This window comes from Microchirus variegatus, assembly GCF_963457635.1.
Source record: "Microchirus variegatus genome assembly, chromosome: 4".
Classification (NCBI taxonomy): Eukaryota; Metazoa; Chordata; class Actinopteri; order Pleuronectiformes; family Soleidae; genus Microchirus; species Microchirus variegatus.
Window position 1 is genome coordinate 6455140 of NC_139805.1, and position 25454 is coordinate 6480593.

Genomic DNA, 25454 nt, shown 5'->3' on the forward strand with positions numbered 1-25454 from the left:
GCATTCAGCAATACAGAAGAGATTTGTCAGCCAAGATTACATTACTCAGCGCTGTGCTGCACTTTATATCAAATAAATTAATTCATTTGATTATAATAGAAGCATAGATGACTACTGCAGAGAAAAAGCACACGTGCTGAGTAAATTGAAGCTTTGATGTGCAAGATGTATGATCTAAGTCTGTCATGTTCACCGATGTAAGCTTTGACAGTTCAGATATATTTTATCTGTTCATGTCATGCTTACACTGCAGAGACTTTATTAAGAGTCATGTGATCCACGCATCCAGCTGTAATCCTAACGCCGATGACAGGGGGAGTTTTGAGAATAACAGCTTGACATATCAGTGATTGCAAGGGAGGTTTCTCAGCTTGCAGACCTCATTGGACCTTGAAGTGGATGTGTAACAGCAGGAAATTTGTCCACTCCTGCCAAATATGCACAAGTATATAGGTTATCTGCTTTAATAAATCACTGTTTCTGTTACGACCTGTTTTTGGCAGGATCCAAATGTGCTGTAAACAATATAAAGAATGTAGGCATGTAGAGATGTGATCATGTCAGGAAGGTTTAGGCCATTTGCTGTCAACTAAGAATTGTTCAAACACCAGAACACATGGAAACATTGAATAAGAACAGGTGCTTCCTTTCATGGCTGTATCGGTGATTCGGTCCAAATGAACACTGAGAGCACGATCTCTTGCTCCAGTGACTCCTGCACAGCTGGAGAATCTCAGTCATTCGAAATGAGATGCAGCGAAATGTTTGAAGTGTTTGTTTTTGGACTGTGCAGGGTCTGAGTGATGGGACTCCATAAATCCTTATTAAAATGAAAAAAAATAATAATTTGAGATTAAACGTTTTCTCTTTGTGTGCCACTAACTATAAATTAAAAGTCCTGTTGCCCCAAGTGGATTATATCCAGCAGAGCCCCCTGCTTACCTGTCTGGATGGTGGCACAGGTCCAAAGTTGGCTGATGGGAGATGGTTCTAACTGCTCCAGATTCTGCTTCATCAAACCCACGCTTTTAATCATACTGTATTTGGAGCAGAATTGTCTCACACTTCTCCCTACTGGGTTTTCAACTTGATTAACAGCTCGGGAACATGAGATCAAATTCATGTTAAAGACATTTCAAATTAATGGGGGATCAGCTTTGTTGATGTTATTTCTTAGCGCTCCTTACTTTATTTTACAAGGTAATTTAATGCTATTTTTCTTATAAGATTTAACAGCTTTTGTTTAAGAGTTTAATGACCCTGTGTCTGCACTGTAACTTTGTTTACCCCAACTGTTCATAAATTGTATACACAAACCATTACATCACCACACTCTCAATCTTGTCCTGGGTGTACACTAAACTAAAATATGAATTTATTATTCTTTTGTGTGTAATAAATTAATATGTTGAGTTTTTAGTCGCTCTTTTTCACCTCATATGTCTTTGTTTTTGTCCACATCTTATTTTCATTTCCATGTAGTGACTCTCCATGAGAAAGGACAGAATAACCGAGGCTTTGTTCACACATGTGAACACAGCAGACAGAGCAGATACCATACCACCATCTGTCCATAAGGGCCATTATGTTTCACGTGTAGAGAGACTAATCACCCTTTAGGTCACATCACCTCCAGTGATGTCAGAGGAAATGCCAGAGAGCTGAGGTAAAGGGCTGCCTCACGCAGACCAGGAGATTCCTGGTCTCAAGCGACTGCTATGATACTGAGAGTGGAGTGATAGGAGAGACTGTAGCTCAGTGGTAGAGTGAGTCATCCTTCAACTGAAGGCTGTGGGTGCGATTCCCGGCTCTGCGAGTCTACATGCTGATGTGTCAAGACACTTAACCACAAGTTGCTCCATTCTCCCTGCACATAAATGCACTGTATGAATGTGTGAGTGAATGGATGATGGACAAAATTGTAGAGTAAAGCATCTTTGAGTGGTCGTCACCACTCGAAAAGTGAATTTTCTTGAAACGAGTGAAAAATGGAATGACAACATGGTGTAAACCAGTGCAAAAGTGCATGCATTCACAACATTTAGAACAGACTAAATCACTTTTTGGGCTGAGATGTGACACTGCTCTTCAGCTATGTTGTGCAGCACATGATTTCTGTTGAGGAGAATTATATAATTTGATTGAAGTTTCCTTACAAACGTCGAATCAGTGATGATGCCGTAATAAGTTTATTGGTACCAGATAGAATTCCGCAGAAATGTCATGCAAAGACAACACAACACATGACTTAAGGCAAACACTAAAAGCCGAACTCCGCATCAATCATCTGGATTGTTTACTTCCTCGGATCCCGACTCAAAACTTTTATTTGCCACACAACATATCTACAAACTGAGCGAAATGAAAAACAGAGTGCCTTCGCTATGCCTTGGCTTGCGTTTTCTTTGCTCAAACAAAAAAAAAAACGAGAGGGATTAACTGTTACCTATACTTAATATGCTGCACACTGCTGCTGCTGCTGCTGCTGTCATAGCTTTTAAGAAAACCACTAATGAATTTGTGAACCCAGTTACTTGGAAGGACTCTGTGTTCCACGGGATTAAGTGAAGCAGAAAGATTTGCGAAATGCCTGCAGTGAAGATGAAACACGAAGGAGGAAAGTTTGATTATTCTGCGGGATTCCACTGTCTTACTTTTGGCACGTGAATGGACTGGAAAGATGCCATTGTTGAACCATTTGGTCACGAGGCACTTTAAAGAAACAGTCAGTCAAGCACGAACCTGCAAATACGTCACTGTTCGCAATTATTGACTGTACAACACGTTACACGCGCATGTAGGTGTTAAGGAAAGGAGATTTTTGCAGTCATTTGTACCCACAGGCCTCATTTTTGTTATCTCTTGGGAGAGCGTGGCAGCCTGTGTTTGCCAAAAAAGCACAGTGGTCAGGGTGAGGTGATAGTGAGATAGGGCCTGTGGAAACACTGATGCTCTTGCTAACATGACTTGGCTTTGGAAACTACTCCTCCAGGACCCCCAAAATCAGGACACTAAAGTCTCACTGGGCAGTCAAACAGGACATGAAATTGTCCACCCAGTGATTGCCATTCAGCCTTTCACTTCCTTCCAATAAATATATAAAACATGAATGACACAGAACAGAGGAAGAAGAGGCATTTTGAAAAATATATTTTGCACAGACATCGAAATGATGTCATCACAACCTGTCGGAATGGAACGCGTTCAGTCTGAAGAACCTGGATATTGCTGAAAACACTACATTAGAAAAAACACAGGGAAAATCCCAAAAACTGATTTGTTTACATATGTCCAGTTAGAACAGGACTACATCATAATATTCCTAAAGATAGGAAATGCTGATGGATCAGAGCAGGGGTTTAACTTTCAGTCAGTCATCATGAATTAGATGTTTGTTTAATGTCAGCAGATGTTTTGAGTGAATTTCTGTTTGTGTTTGCGTGTTTCTTCCAGACGGAGGTAATGAAGGCAACTCTGAAGGCTCTGAACCTGAACATTGTGGAAATGACTGATGAAAACGCCATATTGGATGGAGGAGATGTGCTTTTTACAGGTAAGCTTACACCGTCTCCTTTAGTCACTGCCTTTGGTTGCCTGGTGTATTCATACGAGGCCACATTGTCCTTTGTTTATTGTTTGTCGCCACAGGGCCGTCGCTGTCGAGTTAAAGATGAACTCGCGCAAACTGTATCGCAAACATCATCGCAGATCTAGTTAGAGAGCTGATCTCACGTCAGTTCGTGCTGGGTGGAAATCTGAAAACACGTTAGCCTCAAGTTACATATTATGGGGTTGTTATGACATTGTTATGAAACACATACTCAGGTTTTTATCTCCCATGCTGCGGTAGTAACCTAACCTACAATTTGATGAAATAACTGTTGGGGTTGTGGAGTAAGACATGCCTCCTACTTTGTACTTAATCCTACAGCAGGATAGAAAGTGGTGGTGTCAGTTGTGGGCTTTCCAAGTGTTTTCCTCATAACAATGTTTTTTCTTTAAGCCATACTACAGAGCTGCAACTATACCTGTTATTTTCAGTTCAGTTAAAATCTTATTACAGGAGGCTTTTGTTTGTGCTCTTCACCTCCATTATCTTTGCTTCCGATCTCAACACATCATGTGTCATTTGTGCTCATACATTTGATATTGCACTCAAGTTTCAAAGCAGGCTATAGTGCTCAGGGCAGAGATGGGAATAAGTGCAAGTCACAAGCAAGTCTGAAGTCACTCTTGCAAGAATCGTATGAATAAAGAGGACAAAGTTGATTTCCCAGATAATAATTTAAAAAAAAAAGTGTTTTATTGTTAACAGACACACTGTGTTACAGTGTAAGAACTGTTTCATTGTCCCATACAACTGAATTGATTATTTAAAAAAAACAATCAATTGCTTTTGTGACCTAGGGTACAAACCTCTACCCAAGGCCACAAAAGGAGACACCCAATGTTTTCCATATTTCAAAAACAGAACCTCTGGCTCAGGGTAAACTGACCCATCACATTTGTACACTATTATACAACTGTATAATCCTTGTGCTGCTTACAGTGTTTACTTTTTGAATCAAAGAGAAAATATAAGCAATGTAAAATGTGAACATAAAGGACAACAGAGCCTCCGCCTGTGTACGATCACAGCTCATTGACAGTTTTCTGTGCAGTCACTTGTGTATGTCTTGTATTGTGTATATTTTCCGAGATCTTCTCTGCAACCGCGATGACCCCGTGCCTTAACACACAAAGTCGAAATTCTTCCAAAAATAATCTGTAATGAAAACGTTGTGAGCCATTCTGCACGATCAGATCAGCGGGTCTCCAGGCTCTTATCATGGGTCTATTATTACTCTGGATTTGGGCAATAAAACTCATCAAGACAGAGAGAACCAGGAGCACGGCGGTCTACTGTATGTTTCGCTTTTCTGTACGTTCTCTTTTAGTCGTGTGGTGAGTTAAAAATGTGGGTCACTGTCTACCACACTGCACAGGCCATGAGACAAAAAAAAAGCGTAGTACACTTAATTGGGTTTCTAGACTCCTGGCTGTGTGCTCTCGTTCCTTCTGAAATCGATTTCACATGGCAGGGCTAGAAACATTTCCTGTTGGCTGCGCTCAGGCTAACGGCTCATTTTGTAAAGGCTCAGCAGCTACATTAGGAGCCCATTCCTGAGCTCAGTGTGCTGCAGCCTCGCCAGGCATTCAGAACTCTGTTTGTCTGTTTGTGTCCCCACCAAGTGACCACAGTTGGCCTTTTTCACCGGAATGCATTAAAGCAATCACTGTAGTGGCTGTAGTGATACTGTTGCTCCACAGTTTTGCTCTATTGCTTTTGTTTTTTTAAGGATGTTTTAGCGCAGATACTTTATTGTGTATGTTACCCAATTCTTTGGCTTCCATTTCTGTCTGCAGGTCGGGAGTTCTTTGTGGGACTTTCCGCTCGGACCAATCAGAGAGGAGCCGAGATTTTAGCTGATACCTTTAAGGTGAGTTGCAGTAATGTGAGATAAATGTTGCTGGAAAATGAGAAATTGTCAAGAGCACTTCACACAACTTAAAAACTCACATTTTAGTCCTAAAGTTTTTGAATGCAGATGACATCTTTAGGTGAGACTTTATAATTAAAACATTTGGGACTCAAGGGTGGCTTTGCGAATCAGAAAGATGTCTCTGACCTTGTGCTATTAGGGTTGTCACTTTTTAGCTGAAATTCGTATATCCATAAACTTCAAACTTGTACCTTAAAAACCTGTTTTTCCGTTCTATATATACAGCCTAAAAGCCCTTCACACTGTCTGAAGTAATTGCCATGTGGTCCAGCAAAGGGTGCAGTGAGTGCAGCTTGTTTGCAAAATTTAGTTTCACCTCATTTTATCTGTAAATGTAAAAATTCTCCCTCAAACCATCTCTGTGAAAAAAAGAATAATGTGCAAAGCACAATTTGTTTTGAAAAAGTATTTCTACTTTGTGTTGTACTCCAGGTGCAGCGCTCACTGTGAATATTGATGGCTGTGACTGTTAGGAATCCCAGGGGCAATTAGTCATTAGTGCTTGGTCCAGACCACAGCTGGGTTTGAGGCATTTTTAAAATCAGCGACTGACACAAACCTTTGCCATCTCTGTTGACAGAAATCAATCAAGGAGTTTATTTACCCTGATTATAAAGGGTTTATTAATTATTTGGACTATTTCTCCTGTGTCTGTTTATTCAGTCAATATATCCACTCATCACTGCTGAACTGACTTAATTGTTCCCACCAGTGAGTGTTTAAATGTTTCGTTTATCCAATAATCCTTGTCCAAATTACTTAATTATAATTAAATCCGAACAATGGACATTGCTTCCTGGGGTTGCTGGTGAATGTGAAAAAAGTGCCCGTAAGTAAACTTACCTTACTTTGGATCATGTGACTGTGGGTTATTTTGTTGCTGATAGATTACTTTTTTTTAATTAATCCTTTGAAAGTATGACTGTTGTATCTGTGCCTCAAAAGCTCTATTTTGTTTTGAATATGGACTAAAAGTCATACCCCTGTGTATTATAGCTGAAAGTTGCTATACCTATATTACCTTATACACCTTATATTCTGGTATTAATACCCCCACCCCACTCCCATGATTACCTTTCTCTGCTCCAGTCAATTGTCACTGTACTCCAATATAATTGCAAAATCACTGGATTCGTCTGCAGTTCCTCCACTTTTAGTAACATGCAGTTAAGTGTTAATTGCATCTTTGATTGCCAGCTAAAGTCTGACTGTGCAGATGTGTCCATTGTGTGTCTGTGTGTGTGTGTGTGTGTGTGTGTGTGTGTGTGTGTGTGTGTGTGTGTGTGTGTGTGTGTGTGTGTGTGTGTGGAGACTGCATGTGTGTCTGCACGAGTTATAGGATGACAAAGAGAAAAAGAGTTGCAGGTGCTGAAGGCATCACAGGTTTACTTAGGCTGTTTAAAATGAAGCAGGGTTTTAACAGTAAGGCAAATAAATCAGGTTGTATCAAATCAATTTCATATAAATTAAATGAATAAATAAAAAATGGGCACTGTGCAGTGTAAAAATAACAGTGCCTGAGGCTCCACTTGGAGCTGAGAAAGTGCAGCTGTAACCCACTGGAGGAGACTCTCTTCTCCTCTGAAGACACGTAAACATGCGCATGGCTCTACAGTATGATATATATATATATATATATATGGTATTGTATCATTCTACACTTTCTATACTTTTTAAATACATACATCACAATGTTGCACTACTATACAAAAGGTGTGTCAGTGAAGCCCAAAAATATACAGGGCACTATTTAGTCAACAAATTTTTTTTTTTTTACTATATACTGAATGTTTCAGTTAGGAACAAAATGGCAGATTTAACAAACTCAGAGACACAATAATCCTTTGCAAAACTTTATTGATCATCAGCCTTATCCTTCAAGTTCAGTCATCAGTATGTGTATAAGCCCGGTCTATGCTTCTCTTCTGCCCCCTGTTAATGTCAAGGATTTTGTATTGGAAAATGGTTTCACCATATTTTCCTTTCTGACTAATATCCCTGTGCTGTGGCCTGAACCACGATAACCACAAGTGAGCTCAGTGATCTCCACCAACATATGACATGAAGGGAAATGTTCAGAAGGAATATTCCAGGACACTTTTCCTCAGGGGGAATTCAAGCATGAAGTCAACAAAGCGAGGGTCACAGTAACAGTCTGATCCCTCTCAAATCTGTTTGCTCGTATTAATGTGAAGACCTTTATACTGCACACTACTGTTTGGCACTTTTAAATTTGAAGTGAAAGAGTTCAGAGGTGGGTCATGGCAACCAAGAGTTCAACACATAACTGCGACCTGAAAGGCTTTACTGTAGTGCTTCCATCTTCCCATGTGTATCTGATTCAAATTCCTCACCATGGATTCCTCTGTGTTTTTCTGTTATCTTTGATAAGACAGGACTTAATGATGCATTTCTGGCAAAAATGAAACAAGGAAAAAATTCACATGAGCGTCCGTGATTGTTTTTTCCGTTCTCTTATCAGATCAGTTCCCTCTGTCACTGTTGTTTTTTCCTTTCATTATCAAATTAACGGTCATTTTGTTGCCAGGTTTGTTTAGCACTGTACAACTGCGTGCAGATGTTGCAGCTCTTTTCTTTATGGTCCGTGCACAGGTCAGAGTAATTTCTGCTGTTGATCAGAATCAGTTTATTCAGGAAGTGACTTTGAGGTTATCCCACTTCTTCTCTGTTATAGCTAAAAGTTGTTGACTCCTAATTTACACCAATAAGACTCTCAAGGGTTATTTAAGGTCTTTTTAGTACAGTGTGGCTGCGTATCAGCCTGCTAAGAGAAAAATGCAACTTGAATATCTGACACAGAAAATGTCCTTTTAGTGTTTAAAAAAATGAAGAAAGCTTAGATTACATAATCCCCAGGTGTCCTTCGGTTTCAAGAAAAGGATTTTTGAGTTATTTGCATGATGACATTTAACGGGCTATTTTGTTTTCCATTCACAATAATCAATCACTTATTTCTAACGATGCCATGCAAATTTTGATCTGAACTGTAGCGTCAACGTGAACATTATTTGTCACGAGAGGGTGTAGTGATGGAAAATAGAGTTTAATGAACCATAGAGGTGCAACACAGTGATAAACAAAGCACACAGATATCAGATAAGTTAGGTGCAAACCACAAAAAGGCAAAATAAATGAATTCAGAAAAGTCTTTTAAATATAAGATTAAAGTCTACAGCGTCACTTTAAGGTTAATAAACACAAATACACTAAGCCATAATTATGTCTTATTTAATCCCTAAAAAAAACTGAGTCACATCATTAAAACCTTCATCAATTTACAGTGGCAAATTCCCCCAGTGAATCTAAATAAAGTGTTGTCATTTTTCAAATATGAAAGAAAAGAACCTTGGGTTTGTTTTTATTTGTTCAAAATCAGCTTTATAATCATTATGATGATATCTTGCACTTAAACTGGACTAGTGGATACTGCATACAGTATCGATTACCATGAATTTAAAAGCCCTTAAAAGATAATAAATAGTCTGTCACCATCAATCATCCTCTGATTATGAGGAACGATATAAACAACATCATATTCAACCAGAGTTCAAAAGCTTTGGTCTTTCTGTTGTTGTGGGAAAACTAATCACAGTTTGCTTATATCTCATTAAAAACCACCCTCATATAATCCTGAAGCAGCATAAGATCTTTTCCTTTTTTTTTGTTATTAGGGATTATTTTGTAGCCTCTGGATTTTAAACACACTGAGATCCCCACTCTGTAACTAAGCCCTGGTCTCACAAAAACTCTTACCAATGGCTGTTGTTGAACGTGCTGCTAAACCTCTGTTTTATAACACATCCGATGACGTTATGTAGCAGGCAACCTTCCGCGGCTATGACGAGCCTCGCAATCCTTCCTCGAATCAGTCCAGACTCCCGTAAATTAGTGTGTGATCTGTGGATGAACCTCAGCTCAGTGACATCATCCTCCACTCTGCACCTTGAACTGCCCACGACACTTGAGACACCTTCCGACGGTACAGCACAAACCACTGCAGTGCTCTTTATTTATTTCTTTGTTTATTAAAAAAAAACCTGATACATTACATAATAATATGACACAATAGCCTTGTAATACAACAAATCCCAGCGTTTATGAAAAATGTCACAGGTGAACAAGAACGTTCTATAGGTGCATTGAATTACTTTGAAATGTGTATTTAATGGTAATATGTATAATATGCACCCCAGTGAGTGCTTAAGAATTCATACGGTAATTATGAACATTTCATACAAATGTCTTTGTATCTACAAGGTCACTGAGACACATTTCTCTACAAATACAATTACCACTTACATCAATAGGTATTAACTACTATATAATTTTCGATTGATATAGACTGCATACAGTCATACAACCACTTTTTTTTCAAATCTTGCTTCAAATGGTTACTGCATTACCAACTGAAGACATTTGTGCCATGTTTATGCATATATACATTCACATAGATAACTGTTTCACCATTTGTTTTAATGTTTATTATAAATGAGCCTATTTTGTTAATTTGGTGTTTCAGAATCTCAGACAGAGATTGAAAGTGAAAGTGGAAAATGATCAAATGCCAGTCATATCAGTATCAAGTTGTCTTCTCTCCTCTGGTGGAGATATTTCTGAGAGGAGTACTGAGGCTTTTTAGATTAGATAACACTGTGATGCTGAGCAGCTCGCTTTGTTTGGGTGGGTGGCAATGAGTGGTTTGCAGTTTGCAGCTCACAAATAAAAAAAAATGAATTTTATGAATGCACTGCCTGCACGATCAAGGAAGCCACTATTTCAGTTGATCGTGTTTCTTTAATCTCCGATGACATATGATGCTCAATTTAATACTCATGTTTAGAGCAATGTGAAAGCTTTTTTTGAAAGCTATTTTCATGCCATGCCATTCATTGAAACCAGTTTAATTACATAATATATTTACATATACATGAATGAATCTAATGATGCTCACTCTTCCATCACCTCTCTGTTTTTGTGTTTTGCAGGACTATGCTGTGTCCACTGTGCCTGTGCAGGCAGCGCTGCACCTGAAAAGCTTCTGCAGTATGGGGGGACCGGGCCTTATTGTCGTCGGCTCCAGTGAACCAGCACAAAAAGCTCTCAAAGTATGTTGTTTGTCTATGTGTGCGTTGTACGCTCAGTAAACGCGTCATCCGCCTGCATTGCTTTCCTAAGCCGTAGCCATGGAAACCCACTGAATCAATGTCGTGGCGTTGTTTTCATTACTATGACGCACGTTGAAGCGGTGGATTCCTACTTATGCCTGCGTGCTGGTGACAGCTGTGGCTGGAGGCATCGAGAGGATTCCTTCCAAAATTTGGCACAAATGTTCACTTAGATTCAGCGATGAATCTTGGTGGTCGAGGGTCAAGATCAACACAAGCTAAAAAAAACAACAAAAAAACACATTTTGTCCAAGAATTCATGAACTAATTATCAACATTTCATACAAATGTCTTCGCATCTACAAGGTAACCAAGACTTATTGTTCGACAAATACAATTATCGCTAAAATGAATAGGTATTTACTACAGATATATGAATCTTGATTGATTATAGACTGCAACTTGGCAGAATCATACAACCACAAACCTTTTTTTGGCACAATCCAGCCAGCTTGGGTAGAAACCTCTCATTCTTTAAAGTATTCCGCAAGAATAATACCACAAGACAAGACGTTACACATGCTGATTTGGAACAGACTCCTTTTACTTACAGCTTGATGGCTGTAAGCACATTGAAACACCTTTTGCCTTAATCCTGCCTCAGTCATTCATATTCCAAGCTAATCTGCAGGGGATCAGCTCCGGTTGCTCGCAATCCATCCTCAATTACAAATGCAGTGGCCTTCCATTAAACAGCTCGGGCTCGTTAGTGGAGGAAAGCTCCCGAATTGATCAAGCTTCACTGCAACAGCGGAAACCCCCAGATGATGACAGACAGCAGGAAGATCAGACACCTATCAGAGACGGATGGCATCATTCTAAGAATTCCAAAGACACAGATGCAGAGCTTCGAATTATATAAAATGATGTCACAAACACACACACACACACATTCTTGTACTTGCTGCATACTGAGGACCAGCATTTCCACTTTATAAATCAACACAATTACAAATATCTACTTCATGAATGATATCTACAAAGAACTACTGGTTGCAGTACCATAACATGTCTGCAGGTGGAGCCCCAGAGCAAAAAGGCCTGGAAAACTTTTTCGATTATTTATTTATTTATTTATTTTTTGGTCCAAAATTTTACAAAAACGTCATACTATTATGTCGTCCAAAATTTGAAAAAAAAATTTTTTACCCCAAATTTTTGGTCCAAAATTTGACAAAAACGTCATATATCGTCCAAAATTTGAAAAAAAAAATTTTTGGTCCAAAATTTGACAAAAACGTCATACTATAGTATGTCATCCAAAAATAGAAAAAAAAATTGAAAAACAAAATTTGGTCCAAAATTTGACAAAAAAAAATTGACCCAAAATTTGACAAAAACGTCGTACTATACTATGTCGTCCAAAATTAGATTTATTTTTTTTGACAAATTGAGTATAGCATGTTATAGCAACCTAATGAGGTGATTTGAATGAAAACAAAGTGAGGACCGGCCAAAATGTCCTCACTCCGTATAAATGACCTCACTTTGTTGGTTAAAAACCCTCACTGGTCCTCAGTATGCCGCAAGTACAAGAACACACACACACACACACAGTTTGCATAGATTTGCCTGTCAGTGTGTTATCTCCCCTCACTGGTCCACTGTTACTTTGAGTAAAGCGAAAGCCAAAACTCTTGCATCTCTGGGGCGTTTTTAAAACCATCAGCACAGGACAGCACGTCCTCATGAGGTAAAAGAAAAAAATAAGGAAAGCACCAGGTCAGATTTTATGACTGTTTGCATTACTGGCGTGCACACACAACTACTCAGTGAATAAACAACCGCTAATTAATTTTATATCCCCGGCAACAACTCGTTAAGATTCATGCTTGTTCGATCCTTCCAATAATTAGGTACAAGTGCTCGGAGTGACTGTTGGTGCGACTTAATGACAGCTTTCATAATTATGGCTCACTTCACCCACTCTCGCAGCAATTAGCTGTTGTTGTAAAGGGCTTTTTACAACCTTGGATTTGTTATTAGGTAATGTTCTTTTTGTGGTGGAAGGGGAGAACATATGAACACTGTGTTAATGCATTCAAAGTGCTTATTTTTGGATGTGGATGGAGGTCTCTTACCTGTGGACAAAGACACTCGGTTCAAATTAAAGTTGGAGCCTGACTAATTGAGTTTATCTTCGGGTAACTTTATTTTGCTGCTGTGAGAAAATTCACTTAGAAGAGAGGAGGAACTTTTGAAACTTTATGAGATAACACAATTTTATTTGGTCACAAGGTCTATGGGATTAGATTTTCACGAAACAAACAACACCTTTTAAGAACCAAATAAAATATTGATTTAACCACTCAAAAATATGATATTTTATTGTTTGAAATATTGCTGTCTGTCTGGAACTCACTCACCAGGTTTTCCCCGTCAACATTCACAAAATAATTGTGAGTATCTAATATTTTTCAGATTATTAACATTTATTATAAGTTCCAGACGGACAGCGACTCAAAGCCTGTAACTATTTCCGGTCCATTGAGCTGTCGCTCCAAAACCTAGTAGCCAATCAGGGAGCGCAAAGAACAAGTGAGGGAGCGCAAAGAATAAGTGAGGGAGCGCAAAGAATAAGTGACGTAGTGCAAAGAACAAGTGAGGGAGCGTCAAGAATAAGTGAGGGAGCGCAAAGAACACTTGAGGGAGTGCAAAGAACAAGTGAGGGAGCACAAAGAACAAGTGAGGGAGCGCAAAGAATAAGTGACGTAGTGCAAAGAACAAGTGAGGGAGCGCAAAGAATAAGTGACGTAGTGCAAAGAACAAGTGAGGGAGCGCAGAGAATAAGTGACGTAGTGCAAAGAACAAGTGAGGGAGTGTCAAGAATAAGTGAGGGAGCGCAAAGAACAAGTGAGGGAGCGCAAAGAACAAGTGAGGGAGCGCAAAGAATAAGTGACGTAGTGCAAAGAACAAGTGAGGGAGCATCAAGAATAAGTGAGGGAGCGCAAAGAATAAGTGAGGGAGCGCAAAGAACAAGTGAGGGAGCATCAAGAATAAGTGAGGGAGCGCAAAGAACACATGAGGGAGTGCAAAGAACAAGTGAGGGAGCGCAAAGAATAAGTGACGTAGTGCAAAGAAGTGAGGGAGCGCAAAGAATAAGTGACGTAGTGCAAAGAACAAGTGAGGGAGCGTCAAGAATAAGTGAGGGAGCGCAAAGAATAAGTGAGGGAGTGCAAAGAACAAGTGAGGGAGCATCAAGAATAAGTGAGGGAGCGCAAAGAACACGTGAGGGAGTGCAAAGAACAAGTGAGGGAGCATCAAGAATAAGTGAGGGAGCGCAAAGAACACGTGAGGGAGTGCAAAGAACAAGTGAGGGAGCGCAAAGAATAAGTGACGTAGTGCAAAGAACAAGTGAGAGGCAAAGAACAAGTGAGAGGCAAAGAACAAGTGTATTTTCAAACAATAAAACAATATTTTTGAATGAATGCATTCTTTTTACTTCATGAAAAGTGCTGTTTCTAAATCCATAAAGGTCTACTATGTCTCCTATATTCTCATAACCTCATACATATTCTTACTTGTGGGTTAGGTGTTGTCTCTGCGTTTAACTCTCCCGAGGACGAAAAATACACGCTGACCTCATGGACTTGGTCATCCATCTGCCACAGTCACTGCCAAGCATCTCATAATTTCATCATCCCTGAAATATGGGCTCCCATGTCAGCGAATGCAGCACCCACTGCACCCACTGCACCCACTGCACCCACTGCACCCACTCCCTGTTGTGTCACACGCCGCTCCCCTTGGATTCATGATGTAGCACTGATGTCTCCACGTTGCCTCTTTTGCTCAGCCCTGTTTGATTCATGAGGTCATAACTCTCTTCTGGTCAGAATTCCATCTTCACCTCAAAGATGTTTACATGCATGAGCTATTTTGAGATAATGAGTTGACAACATGAGGAAGTTCACATAATTATTTAATGACCATTACCCAAAAAGTGTGACAATACTCTACATTTGGGATCACTGAATGTTCTTCCGATGACTCCAGCATGTTTTAACACCAGGAAAAGGCCATTTTTGAGCAGTGATATACGACATTTTTGCTTGCAGATTATGGGTCTGATTCCCAACTCCTAATTTCAATGCAAATTACAGTTTACTGTTGTGTAATTATATCTCAGACTTTCCAGAGTACGTGACCACTTTGCAGGAAACAATAAAATATGTGTGATGTCAGTTTTCAACAAAGGTGCATTACACTTCAAGTTAGTTTTCCTTAATATTTGGGGCTGCCTCACTAGCTCCTATGATGTATTTTAATATTTAATAATCCTAACATCAGGCTAGCATTTTACTAATGTTTAACTGGGTCATTACGTTTGCCACATTTGCTAATTTACAATAAGGTTGTTCACTGCAAAGCAGCTGTCAGGAAAAGATCCATTTGGCCTTTGAGCACTTTTCCTCCCAGTTATTTTATCAGTTCCTGACTCAGCAGCTGATAACATTTATTCATCAGATGTTTTATCATCTGGTCTCTTATTATAGACTGCTTTAGTTCTAAATTAATGGGGAAGAACATGAGAAAAAAAACTCTTCCTTATTTTTAGAATCATGAGACATTCTTTGTCCTCTCCTCCTTTTCCTTCCGTCCCAAGTCAATTTTCAGATATTTTTAGTTATCTCTGTCTGTATAGACCAAATTGCAGTAAATATGTATCTGGAAACTATAAGAAACATATGTCAACAGGAAGCAATGTCAGTCTCTTTTCCCTCCAGATATGGAATCAGCCAGAAGAAGGATATGTCTCGTACATGCTGCTGTGGTTTATCACTGGAAAGAAGTTTTGCAAAATGTTTATAGCCTTCCTGGGAAATATTACCCTAGAATGAGCATTATGAATATTCACAGCAAGAGCCAAAACGCAGGTTATGTCGATGCTTGTCTGGGAAATTGCCTGTGTTTTTGTTGAATGGTTGAGATTGTCATTTCCCAATGGGGATGTTATTAGTTCCAGTTAATATTTTGTTTAAGCAACTCTGGCCAAGAACAAGCAGCTGCTGCCTACTTACCACTCTGTGTATTAACTGGACCTGAGCCACTGTCCGGAGGCAGGTTTTTGGCTTGGCCAAGGGCCAGGATGCCTATGTAGAGAATTGGGTTTATTTTGCTCATGAGTCCATGATAGAGATTCACACATTTCATCTGTTTAACCCTAACCTTAAAAGGACAATATGTAGTATTTATGGGTTTATATTACCCAAAATCCACTTTTTTATACATATTATGTGCTCCTGCATTGTCTAGTCGCTGTATAATAGTTTTTGTTTCATTTTCGTAGTGTTTTAAAAAGTCATGTAAAATAACATGGTCGCGGACCGCGGTTGCATAGCCACTGTTAGCAGCGAGACGCCATGTTTCTACCGGAGCCTGTAAGGACAAACGCGAGAGAACAAATCAAGCGTCTCTTTACTTGTAGCGGAAGTCCCGCCTCCTCTCTCTCCACTTCGTCTGCTACGGCCTTGGTAGCTCGCCCTCTCCCTCACCTCACGAACCTCATCTGCTGACACGGAGAAAGACGACGAGGACGACATTTGACCAGCTGCGGATACCGTAGAGCTCAGGGAAGGGAGGGGGTGAGCAGAGGAGCAGGTCTTTGTTGTAAATTTCAGCCTCTCCTCTAGATGGCACTATAAACTACTTACTTCCCCTTTAAAACACTTAAAATTATGCATAGACCGACAGTTATTTTACCCTTTTCTTACAAAAAAAACCCAGCTTTTCCATGTGTGAGGGGAATTGTTTTTAGGCATTTGTGGCATTAAATGATTGGAATGTTGCACTCAGACTCTATTTACCTTCCTATATTTTCCTCTTTGTTTTACTAAGACAGAGAGAGAGGGATATCAGATACTGAGAAAAGTAAAATAGAAGTTTTGTAGTTGAAGTTTTACTATCCTCTCCCTCTCTTAATCCCCCCCCGTGTCAGACAGACATCACACGTGGAAAGTGTTTGCATTCTGCGATCATGTCACCCACCCATAAGTGACCCTGGGAATGTGTCTGTTACACACTGACGTGTACACATAATATACACGCAAAGTGTGTGCATCCCTCGTCACAGTTATGGTAGTGTCATCTGCTCTCTGAGTCAGTTTCAGCACCTGGTGAGGTGAATTTCCCTTTTCAGTCTTTGTTTTTAACCTTTTTAGCTCCACTGTTGTGATGCCGGTGCTCTTCGCCTCCCAGCGATCACACTAACCCTAAACCATGTGACAGCTTTTCCAGCTTTTTCCTCGATTTAATGATAGGATTTACTGCCTTTACTAACCACCACAATTGTTCTTTAATATATAATCCAACTAAAACCCAGCTGTATCTGCCAGAAACATAAAACGTGTCTCTTCCTTTGTGCTGAACAGCTTCTCCCCATGAAAGCCTCAAACAAAGAATTTAGAGCGGCCACATTTGCCATTGAGCTGAATCAATTGGTGTAAAGCTGCTATTTACGAGACAATAACACATTTACAGTAGTAGTGTAAGTATATTCAGCTTGTGATGAGTAATTCGTATTATATTTGTATAGGACTTAAAGTACACAGCGAAACGCCGCTTCCATCTCACACGTTGGTCTTCGCTATTCCAGCAGCCACACTCAGTGGGAAATGAAGTGAAAACATCTTTTCTCATAAAATCCACTGTGCCCCCCCCCCCGTGTATCGTTGTGTATCAACAGATTCGTTCTCTGCTGCCCACTCTGTAAGCGTTCATGTGCATCATGCCGACGTCGCACAGCTTGGCTGAATTTTTTGAGCAGAACCCAGAATTTGTGTTTCCTTTTTTGTCACAATGTCGACTTTTCTAATGACCTTTTTGACTGCTAAACATTAGCAAACCCACTCTGATGACAGAAACAGGAGCAGCATGGCTGAAAATATATTTTCTGAATGTTGATGCTGAATTATTATTATTTATTTTATTTTTTTTTACTTGCTCCTGTCCTCCCCTCTCCTCCCCTTATCATCTCTGAGGTATCCGTCCACAGATGTTCAGCTCATAAACATTAAGAGGCACCTGCCTCCTCTCTGGTCATAACATCCTGACCCCCCCCTTACACCAACTTCCACTTGGCAACACGAGCGTCTTCTTGGCCTCTCTTCCCCCCCCCCCCCCCCACTACCTCTCATCCCACCTTCAACTCTTTCAGATTACATAAATATCATGACATCTGCAGAGAAAGAATGTCTGTCTGCTCCTGTGTTCTCCATTAAGGCCCCCCAGGCCCCGAGTGTGGTTTGGCCGACAGAACGATGTCGTGCTGCCTTCGGTATTGTGGCTTTGCTTCTGACTCAAAGTGTCTGATAGTCTGAATAAATGCTTTTTTTGTCTGTTCTCTCCAAACAAAAAAAATCCCTGGAGACTCTCTCTCTCTCTCTCGAGCTGCATTTCTTTACCTTCTTGTCTGTTTTCTGTGCGTAGATCATGCAGCAAATGAGTGACCATCGCTACGACAAACTGACGGTGCCCGATGACTATGCGGCCAACTGCGTCTACATGAACCTGCCGAATGTGGGACACGTGCTCCTGCACTGCACAGCAGAGCAGTACCCAGAGAGCTTCAAGGTAACGTCCGGCTCGTTTTTTTTTTTTTCACGTCCACAGACGCCAGTAATTCATCACTCACAGCCACACGTTCATTTACGATCCTGGGGTTACACCTTTGGCAAGAAGAAACACAGTCAGGTCAGCAGCACTGGTTTTTAGTGGCTTCGATTTTAAAGAGCACTGACTTTTGTTGCTTTTCATCCTCTCCAGACCTCAGAGAAAAACAACTGGCAGCAGAGGGAAACATTAAGCTACGTGGTTGTTTTACACAGACCACTGCAGGTTAACCACAGCAACAGGCTGTGTTTTTGACAAAGGGACTTGCAGTTGAACTGAACCTTTTCTGAACATGGCTCAGACTGCAGCCTTGGTAGTTACAAGAATTTTTTTTTTTTTTAAATCTTTGTACCTGTACAGAAACAAAGGTTAACAGAGTGTAGGATTTAGCATCGACAGAGCCGCATATTTCCCCAAGGACAAAAGACCAGACCGTAGTTACACAACAAGGTATGTGAAATTTATATTTACACGCATCAGGTGAACATAATCATGGTTCTCAAAACGAGAGCTGATGTTGTTCCATCTCTGCAAGACGTGTAAATGTACCACAGTTTCCCATAAAAAGAAAATGGTACGTATCCGAACCAAATCCATTATTGCAGGTTTAAAGCTGCTGTTAAAGTTTACTGTTGATGTTTTTCTGTCTCCGTTTGGTCGCCGTGAACAGAAATGATGTAACCTCAGTCGTATGTTGTCTCCAAACAAGCAGTATTATCAGACCTGAATGAGGGAGCTTTTGCATATATACAGCGGCAGTGCATGAGCGACTGAGGGGTGGAATTGTTTATACGGTTAAACTGCTGAATGAGAGTAGAATTGATTCACTGAAATCACTTCCTGTGTGCAGCAGAGATCTAAATATGGCGAGATACTGAGAAACAGAGAGATGTGTGTTGTTGCAAAACACACACATGTACAGTGCAATGGAATTTGATTCTAGCTCTCTTTCAGCAACAGTACAATATAATAGTATAATAATAGTAAGTATAATAGTATCAATACATAGTACAAACTATACAAACAATAGTAAAATATATAACAAAATAGAAAAACAATTTTAAAATATATATAGTATAAATAAGACTTAGTCACTGAAACCTGTGCAATGTTAGTGGAAATTGTGCAAAGGTGAATCTAAATAAATGTATAGTGTACTGTTGTGCAAATTGGTAAAAAATAAAATCCAGTATAAATAAGTTATGTAACTGTTTTAAAATGGTTCGCAAAAATATACAAACTTGACTTTTTAAAGCGTATCTCAGCTTATTTTTTCACTTTTCATGTCCTTTTGGCCTGGTGGTTTTGGTCTTTACTGTTTTCTGCCCAATAAAAGCAAAGTGCCAAACGCTTTTTTTTTTTTTTTTTTTTTTCTTAAATGCTTCCCTGACAAACAATCCAGAGGAAGTTAAAATAGCTCGTTGCAGGACATAAAATGTCTTTCTGCAGTGATTGCTGCCATGTTGGCACAATTTCAGAAGCTCCTGAAGGAAAAGCTTTAAAATAAAAATGGAGTTTAGGAGAAAGGCTACAGTGTTTGTTGCCCTGGGTGCCTCTTCTCAACAACTCCCCTTGTTGTTAAACTGTTGAGTAGCAGTTCAGGGCATGTGGCCGATCTCACCTCCATCAGTGTCTTAACAGCATTCACTGTCACTGCACGAACACAAACTGTGTTTATTTCTTCAGACACTCAGGGACATACTGTACTGTACATGAAAACACCTACATGATCTATATTTCACTGCAGCTTGACGTGAATGACATGTTATTGTCTCATTTGGGTTTTGGAAAAGCTGAGCAGTCGTCCTATTATTTAGATGCCTTGGGGTTACCTCACATCACAACAAGTCATAAGGATTCTCACAGGATCAAACCCAGCACTCTGCAGAGACAGTTCCCAGACCTCAAAATGTACTCTGTGGTTAAAACCCCAACCTCCGCCAGCTATTTTTAGAAGGAAGAATTCACAAAATTATGCGTCTTTGGACTTACATCCTTTGGAGGAGGCTCTTTTTTTTTCCAGGGAGATTAACTGGAGGAATTTAACTTTAACCATAATAAATGTATTTGTGTATCTCGTCGCTTCCTGCCTTGATAGCGCCGTTTAATGGCCCGTGTGGTGCAATATGTGCGAAATATATGTTTTCTCTGTGATCTCGTTTCCCTTCATAATATTCAAACCCACCAGAAAATTGGCCTTGAACCCAGCTTTGGTCTCAAACCTGTGTTTAAGAAATTGTAGCTTCAAGAAAGTGGAAAAAAAGAAATGAATAGCCCAAGACATAACATAAGTCCTAAAATAGCAAGACCATGCCTTCTTGTACAGTACATCCTGGTTGGTACATGTTTCCAAAGGGAATCCATTGCTTTTTACCTTTCAGTGATATGTAGATATTTATCACAGAGACAATCTGCAAGACCTTCCAACTGAGAGTTAGACATTGTCTGTCATAATGTCTGCTCTATATAATTAGATGGCTCATTAAGTTACATAAGGGGTGCACATTAACAAGGGCAGGGGGTCAGATGGGGGTGGAGATGGGGGCATTTTTAATGGTCAGCAGTGGCGTCTGGAAGGCTTGTTTCAGAGATAAAGAAAGTGAGCGGGCAAAAGAGACACCCACACACACTCATATGTAAATCTGAACCACAGTAATAAGACATGATCAAATAAAGAGACAAGCTTCTACAAACAGCAGAGGATTAACGGATGTTGTTTTGATGTAATCAAACAAAAGACCAACCTCTCTTCTGAACTTGTAATAAATAGAACTTGTTTGTGTTCCTCAGTTTGTCTATTGGTCAAATGACTTTGATCCAGACTGAAATATGAAATATGAAATATGAACCCTCACATTTGTTTTTGTTTTTTTTAACAAACTCTTACAAATTCCTGATGTGAGGATGCCAAGAATAACGACGTGTTCTGTATTTGAAAGATAAAAGACGTGTTCCTTACTGAACAGATAAGGAACACAATTAGATTTTTAAAGTCGGTGCAAAACCATGACAGAAAAATGACAGATTAGTCCACTAATGAAGATTGAGCGATTTGTATGAGGGAAAACAAAATCCTCCTCTTGCTGTCAGGCCCTCTTCATTTATTACTCATCCTCATTCATTACTGTCGAAAAGAAAACTGTCAGCCCCCCCCCCCCCTTTTTGATTCTTATCAGGAAGTTGGCAGCCCTATTCCCATCACATCATTTATTTATGATAATAACCTATCTTATTGCCGCTTCGCTCGACAGGATACATTTTGATTTCTTACTCTTTGTTTTCAAATGCTAACTTTCCTTTCGAAGTTCAAACAGTTTATCATCATCATCATACTCGCTCAGGTAGACACACTCAATATTTGTCGCACTTTGTCAGTCATTTGTTTCTAAAAACCCTTTTTTTATCCGATCTTATCCATATAGAACCCACTAAATAAAGTTGTCATGGGGGGGAACGCTATGATATTGTCATAAAACAAACCATCTTTTCCATTCACAATTTTTCATTCAGAATTATGAATTATGAGTTAATCAGAATTCATTCATGCTTCATTATGACAGTGTTTTATTTTACATGTGATTAATTTATTATGTAGTCAGTGTCAACAAGCCTATTATAGGTATTTGATCCATCCATCCATCATCTTCCATCTTCTATTGCTTTATCTTCCACATGAGGGTCACAGGGGGAGCAGTGCCAATCTCAGCTGACAGGGCGATAGTCGGGGTCACACCCTGGACAGACCCCCGGTCCATGACAGGGACACATAGAGATAAACAACCACTGTCCAATGCCCATATTGCATGTTTTTTGGACTGTGGGACTGGTAAACTCCACGCAGAAAGGTCCTTGTTCCAACCCGGGGGCTCGAGCCTGGGTCTTCTTGCTGCAAAGGCAAGAGTGCCAACCACTCCACCAAGCGCGTGGCCCCAGTGGAACATCACTATGTTAATATGTGGACTTTGCACACAGCCCTGCTTTCCCTAAAATGAGTCTCTGCGGTCTTTGCTTTCAGCAGCTACAGTAGATAAGGAAAATATTATGACAAGGGCACAAACACTTACAGTTGATGATGTTACCAGTTTCAAAGCAATTATGCAACAAATCTGGAAAAAAAAAAAGAAACAGTAACACCACATTTGAGGTGATGTAATGGTGTTGAGTAAGAGGATGATGATGGTGCTGTGGTACTTTTTTTTTTTAATAAATCAAGCACAGGCCTGATTTGTGATTTGTGCTCCTGCCCATGTTACACATAATGTCTTGGTTAAAAAAGAATCAAACGTTTTTTTTTGTTTTTTTTTAAAGCACGTGTTTACGGCGGCTTTTAATACGCAATCTCGATCACCAGAGGCTTCATCAGCCGTATTGCATCATGAGACAAGAACTTGTTTAGTCGATCCCTCTGGCTGAGCCGCAAGGCCGCGCTCAGTATCACAGCGGGGTTGAAATGAGAGTTTAAAGAGAAAAATATCCTGGTTTGGAAGTCTGGTAGGAAAACACTGGTTTCCTTCTGGAAACTCTCCACAGGGTGACACACTGCTTTACAAGGGTCTTTTGGAGAATGTCGTAATAGTTCTCACTCCCATCTTTTAAAAATATATTTTCCTGCAAAACCAGGAAACCGTGCAGAAGGCTCTGCAGGGCTTTTTTTTTTTATCACACAACATTACAATTTCATACAGGAATAAACAGGATTGCATAAGCTCTGTTTTTCAGCCTGCTCTAAAGACCTCAGTGTTGGCTGGTCAACAGATAATATTGGCTCTTTGGTCTGGTAGCCAATAAAAAATGCGGGGAACAGCTGTTGAAAATACTCATTTTGTACTTTAATATCCCCTAAAGGGAAACAGACAGACTGCTGAATTAATTAGTGAACAAAAAATATCATAGCTGGTTTTGTCTGAAGCCTTCCAGGATGACGGTTATCTAAAAAAACCTATTTTATTTTTCTTCTGTCTTTGTGTCCTGCAGGTGTTTGAGAAGCTGAAGGACTACACACTGATCCCCGTGTCCAACTTGGAGAAGGTCAAAGTGGACGGAGCCCTCACATGCTGCTCCATACTCCTCAACAAGAAAGTGTGAGGCTGCTCGCCTTCGAGCACTTTAATGGAATTATCTTGGTTCTTACTTTAAAGTAAGAAATCAAGTATTTCCTCTCCCAGCAGCATTTACATTACATGTCTTAAAAAAAAGATTGATTTTTATGAAGTAGTTAATTTTAAAATAATCTATTCCTCCCGACGGGACAGAAGACTAAACTAGTCTTAACTTACTGTACTGTAACTTACTTATTTGTACACAAATTAGAAGATAACATAAAAAAGTAATTTTGAGCGTACTGTACTTTACAACTAAACCTAAACACTGTTGAAATGTGATGTTAGTGAAGTAGGAGCAAACATCTCGTGTGCACAAAATAGCCTTTTTGAATGCTCAGTGTAGTAAAAAACTGTAGTTTCTGTTTTTCCAGTCTGTAACTGCTGCGAGTCGCCATTCAACTGTACACACAGGTTGTTGATAATGTTTACATGCATCATTTTAACTGTGATTGGATTCTCATGTGTATTTGGTGATGTAATGCAAATGGAACTCAGGTACTGTTTTCCTGAGTGGGAGAAGGGTGGAAATAAATCCTTGCTAATGCTGTGAAATGAAAAACCTGAATGTCATAGTTGATATTTTGCTTCTTTGATTTCTTTTTTTCCTTCAATAGATTAATCTCACATCTGTGCTGAAATCACAGGCACCTACAAACAATTTTGTATTCAACAAAAACGCAATTAAAGTTGCTGTCGCTTCTGTGACTCTGGCTCACTTATCCTCGCAGACGACTGACCAATAACAACTGCTCCCATCTTGGGAAACTACTAACACCGGCCTGTTAATTTATTCCACAACAACCATCTGGAGCCATTTTCAGCAAGTTTGCATCCCTCCCCGGTAAACATTTCTTATCTGTGGAAATGCAGACTCATTTATCTGTGTCAGACCTGCACATCGGAGACTTTAGCTGCTTTTCCTTTTATTCTAGTCTTAACACCTTCAATGTCCGCATGGAAACACCTGATTTCTTAACTCCTGTTGAATGATCTCGAAGTTACTGTACTAATCTCACGTGCAGGTTTTACTCCAAAACTGGATATCTACTTCCAAACAAACTCCCTTCACACCCTTTCCCATGTGTCAGGCAACTACAGTGGCCTTCACATACCAAAAAGGATCCCATTCTTCTTTGTTTGTGTCATAAGCTTCCATTCTTCCACACACTCTGGCCCGGGTTTGCTTTAGAAACATGATTGTGCCAAATGGCAGCCTCTGTAACATACCCTCATGGTCTTAATGACTTATATCTAATATCAGCAAAGCAGTGCACGTAACTCCTCCACATGCACAGCACAAACTAACTGCATTACCACGTACTGTATGTACACAGTGACATCTGCTGAGCTCTGTTTTTTAAGTGGCTTTACCTCTCTTGTGGTTGAACTCATGTTTGAGGCCCTGCTCATTATGACAACTTAATGCATGTGTATACTGTAAATACACGATATACTATAGGTTAAGGCCTATCATAGTGAAACTGTGCTGTTTCTCAGTGTGATTGCAAGTGAAGGTTAAGGAAATGACATCAGGAGGTGATTCAACCTCCCTCCATAGACATTTTGCGAATGGGCAAGTGGGCAGTGATTAAACATGGAAAGAATTCCTGTTGGGAGGAGAAGCTCATACGCCAGTAAACACTGACTCTCTCCAACCTTCTCTGTGTTTCTCTCGATTGTCTCACTCGCAGCTTTTGCTTTCTTCTGTGCTGTTGCCTCGTATGTAACTCTAAGCTAATTTGGAGATATGCACTGTAGTCTGGTGAACACTGTTGATGTGATAATGTGACATTATAGTTGTGTATTTTAGAGAATGACTGGATGCATAGGTCATAACATAGTAGCAGAGGATCCAGTTCTGATTCTCTTGCAGTTTTACTTGAAGGCTGAATCAGCCAGAAGTAGTCATTCACTGTCTGAAAGTCGAAAAATAAAATCCTAACAATGTCCTTAAATTGAGCCTTTCTTTGTCATCGTGTAATAAACATCGAGTATTAAGCTGTGTTTTTTTT

At 39.8% G+C, this 25454-nt stretch overlaps 1 protein-coding gene across 2 annotated transcripts in view; it reads left to right on the forward strand.

Moving 5' to 3' along the window:
• Positions 1 to 25377, forward strand: part of ddah1 (dimethylarginine dimethylaminohydrolase 1) — an 85160-nt gene extending 59783 nt beyond the window's left edge. For both annotated transcript variants that reach the window (XM_083887994.1, XM_083887993.1), the window contains exons 3-7: positions 3454 to 3553; positions 5407 to 5480; positions 10550 to 10669; positions 18158 to 18301; positions 23315 to 25377. In XM_083887994.1, the coding sequence (XP_083744120.1) occupies positions 3454 to 3553; positions 5407 to 5480; positions 10550 to 10669; positions 18158 to 18301; positions 23315 to 23425 (549 nt within the window). In that variant the 3' untranslated portion in view covers positions 23426 to 25377. The remainder of the gene's footprint in view (positions 1 to 3453; positions 3554 to 5406; positions 5481 to 10549; positions 10670 to 18157; positions 18302 to 23314) is intronic.
• The last annotated feature ends 77 nt before the right edge of the window (positions 25378 to 25454 follow it).